General features: G+C 40.7%; 1 protein-coding gene across 1 annotated transcript in view; it reads right to left on the bottom strand.

Moving 5' to 3' along the window:
• Positions 1 to 11,284, bottom strand: part of CREBBP (CREB binding protein) — an 83,675-nt gene that overhangs the window by 11,038 nt on the left and 61,353 nt on the right. The window contains 6 exon segments of the mRNA XM_009995506.1: positions 61 to 207; positions 957 to 1,107; positions 5,631 to 5,698; positions 6,197 to 6,274; positions 7,548 to 7,604; positions 8,458 to 8,538. Coding sequence (XP_009993808.1) covers positions 61 to 207; positions 957 to 1,107; positions 5,631 to 5,698; positions 6,197 to 6,274; positions 7,548 to 7,604; positions 8,458 to 8,538 — 582 coding nt within the window.

The raw sequence follows: 11,284 nt of genomic DNA, 5'->3' as shown, positions 1-11,284 counted from the left end.
ATAAGAGTGAAGAGTTCAGTGAATGCAGCAGGACGTGCTGGAACAGAAATGCGAGGGTACCTGGTGTTTGGAGGGGGGCAATCTGAGCCATATTCCTGGACATGCATCCCAAAGAAGCACACATCTACTCCATCTATCTCCTCAAAGGCAAACAGAGCTTTGGTACGGTAAGGGAAAGATTCTGACATCTCACCAGAATCCACAAATCTGAAGGAAAGGGTGGTAGGAGGGGAAAAAAAAAACAACAACAAAAAGCCAATGATTAAACCAGCAGAATGAGGAAATTCCTTTCAACCTTGTTTTTAACTCATTAGAAACATTTCTGCTGAAGTTAAACAGGGTCAGATCAGAGCAGGGAAATCTGTTACAGTAGAACTCATGGAGAGACAGTTCCCATGCACTTCCCATATGACTGAACAGGGCAGCTCTGAGTAGAGGAGCATCCTGAGGAACCACAGGCCCTTAAATAGGTTGCAGAGCAGAAACCTGACGCGTTATGATGAAGTGATGTCCCCAAACCACTCTCCTTACGAAGTAAAGCCAAAATACTTACAAAATAAAGATTTAAAGCTTTTCATTTATGATGAAGGAAATGAAAAGTCACTTCTGAAAGCTAAAGCATTTCTAAAAACACAACAAAATGAAGGAACAGGAAGGAAAAGAATCTCAGCAACTATTCCAAACTCAACTATCAATTCTGTCACGCTAACCACAATGTGGTCAGACTCTCTCTCAAGATGTAGTAATAAGTAGTCAAAATACTATGATCACCTTCTCTGAGCTCCTTCACAGCACTCTGATTTTTTTTTTTAACCTTTCATAATCTTACTCATGCCTCAATTTCAAAAACATGCAAAGGGATTAATGTGAAAAATCAGCAGAGTTTGCAACATTTATGCAGGGAAACTCCAAAAGAATAGTAAGACAAAACATTTCTTGTAATGAAAGGAACAAACCTGGATTTCATTCCTGGTTTAACTTCTACTGTCTTATCTGAACTTGCTACTACTCTGACAAAGACCTCTCCAGCTTCAGGATGGTTCTGTCGCCGTAAAAATTTGTTTACTCTGTCTTCCAAATGGTTTCCTAAACGTGTGGTCTGCAGCCCTAGAAAGGAAGGGAGAGAAGATGACAATGGAAATGTTAGTACTGGAGAAATCACTATGATGTTCCCATGCTTGTGAGGTCCTTCAGCTTAGTGCTCTGCACAGAACAAGCTTTTTCCCCCCCTTCGTTTTAACTCCCTACGAAAATTTGATGATTCTGTTTATACAGCCAAAATTAACACAGCAAAACCATCCACGTTTTCACCCAAGCCTTAAGTGTTCACATCCTAATATGGAAGTTAAAACCACCACAGTAGGAAAATTACTTATGAAGTGACCTAACAAAGGCAGCTTTACACAGCATTTTGAAATTCGCAGGCTTATTATATGAACCTTGCAAATGTTTTCTCCTCACAAAACCACTATCTGGCTTCTGGACAGAGATTACATCACTTTATAGATCTGGCTCAATGCCACACCTTTTCAAGCAAAGCAAAGCAAAGCAAATCAACAGAAATGAAAAGCCTTTTAACTTCAGTGGAGATTTCATTGCTTTTTCTTTTCAAGAGAGCTTTTAGATTGAACAGTTACAGTAATCTGCACATAAAGCTTAAATAGTTCTTCCACGGTGATAGAGGTCTTGAAAAGTTCAAGTCCACCTATTGTCCAGAGCTCCTCTCTTGCTCTTGACATGTACAATTAGCTTTTGTGGAAACAGCTGTTTCTCAAGTATTACAGGATGTGGTGTTCAAATAAATCCACAACAAACGACAGAAATTAAAACGAAGACTTTGGTTTAAATTAAGAAAACAGAAGTAGTTCACTGGTTTGACTTGAAGATTTATGACTATTTCTCTTATCTTGCTGTACTTATTTTACCAGCTGGTATTTCTACTTTTTTTTTATGGTCAACTTGCTATATTTTCCAATGCAGAATACTCCAAAGCAATCTACAGACATTCTTTTTACCAAAATGCATTTAATTTTCTGCTCTCCATTGCTTCCTTTTTCAGCTGGCTACTGACACAAGGCTGGTGGCTCTTCTTCCTGATTCCTGATCTTGCACACAAAATGCTGCAGTGAAATATCTAGGCTCAAAATGGTTTTATCCACCAATACTGAGGAAAAAAGCCACATATGCTCAACGCAAAGTCTCACTTCCTAAGGAATTTATATACTTAACGTTTTACTTTACAATAAATGTATAGAAATTGTCAAACTCAGCAACCTTGTTTTACATCTTGTAGCCTGGTCCCTTGTCCAGTGAGATTTTGTGGCTATAACCAGCACAACACAGTCTAAACATCAGTTACCCAGGTGGCAGTAATTACATTTAAAGACAGGTTAAAGTAAAAAATCACAAAATCCTATCACCAATTCCAAAACACTGGCCTTTCCCAGTGTTTCCCAGCCTGACACAATATATTGGGCTCTCCCTAGAGAATAGGAGGTGGGTGATTTGAAAAGAAATTCAAAGAAATGTCAAGAAAAGTCACAAATCATTTCTGAAGATCTTATTGTTTCGTTGATTCCTCTGAAGACAAACAGAAAAGAAGAAATGGCTCAATTTCAGCTAATGAGTTGGCACATTTTTAGAAAGCCATTTTAGTGAACTGCTGTCTTGCCTTTTCATTTTATCATCTTTCCAATGCTAAGCAACCAAAGGATATCTGCTTCCTTCCTTATGCTGCAATGCATAAAGCTTTGAGAAACAAACAAACACACACTACCAGATAAGAAGACAAAAGAAACAGGCAGCATTAAAGTCACGTGCACTGTAAGGAAAGAATCTAAAAGCTGCATATTTCGATCTATTAGAATGGGAAAATTCTTTTAGAAAACAACCTGATTTTGGTTCTTGGACACTTAAATAGATGTACTTCCAGTAAGAGTTCAGGTCTCAATGAAAACTTCAGTGTCAACTTGAAAAAAGGCATCTAAACTGGTTAAGGCCACAAAAGGCTTTCAGGCTGCTTGAGGACAGAGGTTTTACTGCAGCAGCAGTGGCCAGACACGTGTTACTGGATGAGGAATGAGGCAGATAGGAAGAAAGTCAGACTTCTGGCTTGCTCTGACTTTTGTCAGGAAACCCCTTTCAGTGAGTTATTTGTCAGGATGTCTTTGGTCTTTGAACATCTCTGCATCAGCTGCTGGTTAAGTAGTATTTGCAGATTTTCTTAGTGAGAAAAATACTTCCAAAGTTGGGCATTTCCCAGCATCATGCAGGTCTACACTGGTTTTTGGGTTCTATTTGGTATGCTGTCAGTCGGTTTACCTCTGTTGTGGGTAAGATAGCTAATTTTACTCAATATACATTGGCAATATGGATGTCGCCGTAAGAGCTAAGCAAGAGGTTGTAGCTGAGGGACTTGCTCTCTTTACTACCAGCAGTTGGGCCAGTTTGCTTCAGAAAGCATGGAAATACTGATGAGTAAAGGTTCTTATGGGAAGGGAGGTGGAGAGGAAACATGTTAATCTTTCAAACCTTCATTGCTCATGTTTGGTTATAGGTCAAGTAGGAAGATCAAGGTTTATGACAACGAGAGCAGGTTTTTCTTCCCTGTGCTTGTGTTTCCACTAGAGCAACTGTTGAAGAAAATTGATGGCAAGAGCTGAGCCCACCAGTGGACTCAAAACATCACAGGAAAAAAACAAGCAAGATAGGCAAACAGCAGGGAAAAGAGAAAGAAAAGTTAATCAATGGAAAGGAAAAAAAGCACCCTGTCCAGATCCCCAAAGAATAGAATGGTTACCCTGAACTAAATGGCTGGTTACTGAAGCCTGAAGCAGTAACACAGAACAACTGCAGCAAGGAATCACATACATATTTCAGCTAATTTACATCAATATAGGCTGTAAAGTCAGCAGGTAGGAGAAGAGACATCTACTTAAAATGGTTATCTAAACCCACTTCTTTATTTAATCATTTTACTAATGTTCCCTTACAATCTTAATCTATCTTTAATGAGACTAATTTTCAACTTTTTAACAACACTATCTGGCATGTGTCAGGTTACTCCAGAGACCATTTTGATTATTGAAACCTAATGTCTCACACAGCATTATCATCTCCAAATCATCCCCTTCCAACTCTGTGGTTATGAAACCAACCAGACATGAAGTTATCAAGAACTTGCATTTAATGCTTAACCACCTCTTTATTGCAATCTGGAAGATTGAGGCTTGCAAAGTCACAGTATGACAAGGTAATGCCCAGAACTTCCAAAGACCAGAGAAGAACAAGGGAGAAACCAAGTGTACCTACAAGCCCTAGTTATTCCAGTGTCTCAGTCACCCTCTTGGTTTCTACACTCACTTTATTTCTCCACTCTATTTCACTGACACTGCATTACTCTTCACCCCCTTAAAAACGTATGAATAAAAGTGACCAAATTATGTTCTCTGCAGTTAGATGCCTGCAAAAAATGTCTGTGTAAGGACTGCTGAGCAGACTGGGACAACTTGACCTGGCAGCTTTTGGCACTCCTTTTCGTGCACATTTCAACAAGATGATGACCATGGTTACTTCCAAGAACATCTTGGAAGCACAAGTGCTTACACATCCCAGTGGACAGTTCTTACACCAGAGTTCACTCTAGAAGCAAGAAAAGCTTTTGAAATACAGAAGTACTTGGCACGACCAGAGTACAGCTGAAATAACAGAATCATGGAATGGTTTGGGTTGGAAGAGATCTTAAGGGTCATCCAGTTCCAACCCCCTGCATGGGCAGGGACACTTCCCACCAGCCCAGGCTGCTCCGAGACCCCTCCAACCTGCCCTTCGACACTGTCAGGGATGGGGCAGCCACAGCTTCCCTGGGCAACCTGGGCAGGCTCTCACCACCCTCACAGTGAAAAAATTCTTCCTAATACCTAACCTAATCTCCCCTCTTTCAGTTAAAAAACATTCCCCCTTGAACTGTCACTGTCCTCTCTGGTGAAAAGCCCCTCCCCAGCTTTCCTGGAGCCCCTTCAGGCCCTGGAAGGTGCTCTAAGGTCTCCCTGGAGCCTTCTCTTCTCCAGGCTGAACACTCCAACTCTCCCAGCCTGTCTCCAGAGCAGAGCTGCTCCAGCCTCTGATCATCTCCATGGCCCTTCTCTGGACCCTTTCCAACAGCTACATGTCCGTCTTATGTTGGGGGCTCCAGAGCTGGACACAGTATCCCAGTACATGCAGCATAACTTCTTACTATATATTATTGGAAGGGCCCAGGTGAGTTATTTACTTCCGTTTCAATCCTACATGGAAACATGTCTAAATACAGCCAGTAAAGTGCTTGCAGCCATATTTTAGAACAGTTTCTCCTGTTCTATTCCCCCCTTGTTAAAAAAAAAATAAATCTGAGAAAAATAAGGACATAGATGCCCAGTACCTCAAGCAGCATTAAACTGATCACAAAGACATCCAGAGAAGGTCTTTAAAATTATTAAAACTCTGACAGCTACCAAAGCCTTGGGCTACAATGATCCCTGTTTTGCAAATGCTTCTGTGCTGTCCATGATAAAACCAGAAAGTCTCAATCAAAAAGCTATTAGGGGTGGCAGGGAGAAGATGAACATTGATGATAGAAACATCCAACTCACTTTTAGCACTGAACTTGTTTTCTTTGCGCGTTCTACCAGTTTTCTTCAGACAATTGTCACAAACAAACCTACAGAGGAAAAAAAAAAATTGCCAAAAACTTAGCATAAACCTCACTATTGGCTGCCTTCAGCCCCATGTTTGAACCTGTACTTTAGATATTGGAGTGCAATAGATTTTTCTCTGGGTTTGAATAGCTTGTATTTCTCCATTTTTGAAGGACTTAAGGCCTTTATGAGCTGGTTTAATTCTGCCAAACCATTACATCTGCATTTGTTTTTGGTAGTGTGCAAATCTACCTCCAACCACCTTCCATTGTTTAGTATTTAGAAAGAAACCATAGAAATCTGGGTACATGAACAAGTTGGTTTCATGCACATTTTCATCTGAATAAAATGAGACCCCAAACACCAAAATAAAAGGATTTTATTTAGAAAGGCTCTGTCCTTTTGTACTCAGTTCAAAGAGGCAGTGACTGCATATTCAAGAGCAAAGGCAGAAAGTCTTAATTATCCAAACTACACTGGGCTTTTTGTACAAGGGGTAAAGAAACTAACAAACATCTTACCCTGAAGGCCAAATAATATCATAATGTAATACACAAATCTGGTGCATCTTCCGACCACACTCTTTGCAGTCAACAAACCTGAGAAGATAAAACAGCCAATTACTTTTGTTGTTAGGAAAGTCATTATCCAGAATTCAGCAAGAAAGAAGGACTTGCCATCCCTCTGCTAAGACCTGAATCAACTTCAACAGCCCCAGTTGATGTGTCAGCTTAGAAAAACCCACCCACCTCATGGGAACAGCTTCAGATATACATCTATCAGTGCCATGTGCAAATAAGACAAACACACATTAAAAACTGTAGAATGTACGACTTCAAAAAATGTGAAATGGGCTTTTCAAGCACAACTTTTTCTGGATCCTTTCTATCCTTTTCCAAGAAGAGTTCTGAGTTTTCCCAGCTTCACAGAATCCTGCTCAACAAAACCTCCATGGATTTAGTTTTCAATTGTTGCAACAACCACAAGGTGACTAAATGGTTGCTCAACTTGCTGTAAATGTAAAAACTAGTCATTCATGAATCACTGTGCCAAGAAAACATGTATTAGCCTGTCTTCACCTGCATGGGTCTCTGTAGTCTTTTTTTTAAAAAAAACAATGTGTCAGAATTCTTTTTTTGAATGGGAAAATTATAAGAGCTTTTCCCAGTCAAGACTGTAATGTTGGTTATGGAGACAAATGCATTGGGGTTCATCTCAGCAGCTGAGCTTGAGAGGTCTGGGGGACAAGCTCTATTTAGTATTTGCAAAGACGAGAATGGGAATTTAAATGCAAACTGCCAAAGAACAAAGCAGCAGGTAAGATAAGTCTTGTTTCAGCTACTTAAGGACAGCAGGAAAGGCAGCTCAGTGCTACTAAAGACACGTTCACCTGGGCTTTTACTGAACTTCCTAAGGGTAACAGACACAGGAAGGAGGATTCCTCCCCTCCTTCTGTGAGCTAAGCACTCATTTGAAGAGAAAAATGTGTTTAAGCAGTCTAGTTAAACCAGAAGAGGAAAACACAGAACTCCCACATGCACTCAGGGTGGGTGTGAAAGGCTCTGTACAAGGGAGGGCCATTTTCTGCCTTGCAGAACACACCTTAGGAACTACCCAAATAAACAGGGCTAGAAACTGCCATTAAAATAGGCTCACATTTTCCTCTTGGATATCAGTGGTAGACATCAGGTTTCTGTGTTGTGCTAGGAACTTTAGAGAAAGATTCTGCAGCCTGTTTGGGCAGAGATGGGGGGAAAACAAAAAAAAGAAAAGGAAGACTACTTTATTCTCTGCCTGGTTTCTGAAGTGCTGGCTAAAGGGCAAGTGAAAGCAACCAGATTATCTCAACAAAACCAACAGCCTGGTACTTACGGCTCTGGATCTAGTGTATCATTCTTCTTCTTTTCAAACTGATCCTTAGAGATGGTTCTAGAGACAAAGAGTTAATAAGAAAACTCAGCAGTACATTTATATCCAAGACTGAGATAATATCATGCTTTTCTGAATTGCAGCAAACAAGCAAACCTCAAGCCTGAAGAAAGCATAGCAGTATTTATTTTCTATTCAGAGAAAGCAATTCAGTTCATTTTATTTTAAGATACAGAAAATAAGAGATACCCAAATGCATAGGTAAATTTAAAACATGTAGAAGATGGAAGTTATTGTCAGCAGAGCAGCCACCTTCCAAAGCAGCTTGTATTCATTCACATAGAATCCCAGACTGGTTTGGGTTGAAAGGTACCTTCAAGATCATCTAGATCCAACCCCCTGCATGGGCAGGGACACCTCCCACCAGCCCAGGTTGCTCCAAGCCCCATCCAACCTGCCCTTGAACATTTCCAGAGATGGGGCATCTTAAAGCATCTTGTTTTCTGGCCAGGTTAAAGGCAAACCCTTGGTTTCATAAAGAAAAGCTGTGCTTCAAAAGGTCAGATACCAGGATTAGCCAAAGTCTATTTGACAAGATAATGGATTAGTGACACTTACTGACCCAGCTTCCATCCTTCCCTCTCCAGCCAATCACACTGCCCAGTGTCTGCCCCCCCTGCTCCCAACTATGGAGCAGTTCTTGAGTAGTGCAAAGGGACAAAAGTGACATTGTTGGGCAGTCTGAGAGATCCCACAGAGCCACAACTGTTAATAATCTGTTACTGCAAACATCTCCTCTTAGTAAGGAAGTTGCTTTCTCCCCACTATCACTGGCCACAGGTTTTTACTATCAAATCAGGCCTACACATCCCACCATTAAAAAAAAAAATAAATAAGAAAGGAAGTGACTTACGTTTGAGGCTGGGAAGGGTCATCACCCAGGGTGACATTCTCCCCCTGGATTTCAGTGAAACACTTCTCACAGAAGTGATACCTGTCAGCAAGAAGGCCATATTTGGGTGAACTGGTCCAGCACAACACACAGCCACCCAAGCACGGAGCCACCAACCAGAGCAGGGCAGATCACCACGACGAAGGGGGGATTGTTGTTGGTTGATTGATGGGTCAGTGTGGACAATGAGGAGGAACAGGGAGGGGAGGGCAGGATTAGAGAACAGGGGAGGGAACAAACAGCACAGACGTAAGAGGTAGGACGCAAACACCAAGACAACACAGAGCAGAAAGCCAAGGCAAAGCACAGATTAGCATTCGGTCTCATTTCATACAGTGCTAACAAGTTGGTGGGTGTCAAATTCAGAATTTGGGGAGGATTCATGAAGTAGCTACCAAGGGCTACATCTGTATAGGCTTCAAATTTAAGAATTTGGATTTGATTTGCATTACTTAGGAAAAAAAATGCTCTTTGATTCCAGGCTTGAGACTGGGTCAAGTTTCCTCTGGGTTAAAAAAAAATAGCCTGTCAAAAAGCTTTAAGAACACATTTATTACAGATTTAAGTGATTAGAAAGTATGCTGAAAGTATTTACTGATAGTCAGTAAAAACCACAAAAGCAGAAACACTTGGTATTGAAAAAAGTCTTAAAAAATATTAAATTCAGAAGTTATTTGACTAGAAGATTAAATGTGACCAATTGCTCAGCTAATATTATTTCACATAAATGAAACCAAATCCATACTCTAGACAAACATTCAACAGAAATGCAATTATGGGTCAGAGTTTCCAGCCATTTATCTCTATAAATACAATATATGTATATATGTGAACAACATTAAATATTGTACATACATACAATATATTTCTTGTGTGCAAAGATGTGGAATTCAGGCTTTACAAATTGAATATGAGGTTAGGTACAATTTTTGGTCTCTAGACCAAGAGCCAGTCCAAGTTATACTCAGCAAAACCAATACTGCAGTTTTAACAAACCAAGCTGAGTGAACTGGAACGCAACTCTATGAAAAGACAATCTGCATTTGAAAAAAAACCACACAACAACGAAAGAAAATCAAAATTACATGGATTTTGGGGTTTTTTTGGGGGTGTATTTTTTTTGTTTCAGATGAACTGGAACCAGAGTTGTCAGGATCATTACATTAAAAAGAATATATAATAAAAAGGATGCTAAATGTTTGAAAGGATATGAATTCACACATGAACAAAGGTAACAAAGAGAGGCCACAGCTGTAAAATGCAGGAAGGCCACACAGGATCATCAAAATAAAGGAGCTTTATGGAGGATCAGGAGTGAGAGAGCACAAGCAGCAATGGCAGCACAGTAAAGGGCAGGTTTAGTACTCAAAACACCGGGACTGCAGGAATGGTGAGTGCAAAAGGCATCAAACGAGAATCAATGTCACAATGAACCAACAACTTAAGGGATGGAGATTCATAAATATGGCAGCTTGCCCCTTCAAACACATACTCATACACTTAAACTACTGTAATCCAGGTGGGGATTGGAGCTCCAAGGCTGTGCTTTCCTGGAGACAACAAAAGCCATTTACAGGCACTTCTGGATAGGGAGGGATCAGAGTTTTCCCAGGGACCCGCATTGGCCAGCACATCCCCACTGCACGTTTTCTAAAGGCTTGTGCAGCACAGCAGGGTTGGCCCCTTCAGCAGCACCCCAGGAATTGGGGACAGACATTCTGGGGAGCCACCTGTGTCCTCCCCAGGCTCAGCCACGTCTGTGTCACCATAGAATAATTGACAGGAGCCCCAGAACTTCTGCAAACTCTGCCAGTTGGCTCAGCCTTCAAGAGCTGCTCTGCTCGCCAAGAACTACTCAAACACAGCCGCACACGGGACACTCCTCTCTGCTGTGGGGCTGACACAAAGTAGAACAAGGTGTGTTTTATGCTAGTTAATACAGCCCATAGTGACACACCCACAGAAGCATCCTACCAGCAGGGCAGCTCAGCTCTGGTAGCCATGATGTGAGCTGAAGGCCACCACACCTGCCCAGAGGGCTGCTCACCAGCCTCCCACCACTGCGAGGGACTTCTCCTGCTCAGCTAGGATTAAACACATCACACCCCCAAGGAAAACCAAGGCTTTTGGAGCTGATAATGCATCAGAACAAGGCCAGAAGGATAAAACCTTATTCCATTAATTAGTAATCATTGGGAATGACAAATACATTTTTGTTATTACAGAGCAATACTACAAGAGGATTCAGAAGATCCTGACACTGCCCAGCTCATTTACACTGACCGCACTTGCCCCTCACCCCATCCCCCTAAGTCTAATAACACATAGTACAGTCTAATAATACATTAAAAAAAAACCCAAACACAACAGGTTCACAATTTTATATCCTTTTATACATTGTCCATGTACTTTTTTTTTCTAGAATGGGCTTCTTTAAATTTTTCTTCAGTTAAAAAAACCCACAAAATCTTTTCCTTATTAACAATTTTAACTTTTCCTTTTATCAATTTTTCTGATTTTAAGAATCAGACTGGGAAGGACTTAAACCCAGGAGCACATAAACACAGAAGAATGTAGTAAAAAAAAAAGAATTAAAGAAATCATGTTTGAGGCTCCTATTAATCCTTTGCTACCTTTAAACAATCCCAAAAGAGGTTAATTCTGATCCATTTTCATAATAATTTATGGGCTTTTAAAACACTCATAAAACTGAGCAACGAGGCTGCCTTCAATACTGGATTTAAGTTACACCACAGAAATCTAACTGGCTCCAGCAGCACCAATATTT

The sequence above is a fragment of the Chaetura pelagica genome, unplaced genomic scaffold, assembly GCF_000747805.2.
Source record: "Chaetura pelagica isolate M959 unplaced genomic scaffold, ChaPel_1.0 scaffold124, whole genome shotgun sequence".
NCBI lineage: Eukaryota > Metazoa > Chordata > Aves > Apodiformes > Apodidae > Chaetura > Chaetura pelagica.
Note: the sequence above shows the minus strand (reverse complement) of the source record. Positions and strands in the feature narration are given on the sequence as shown.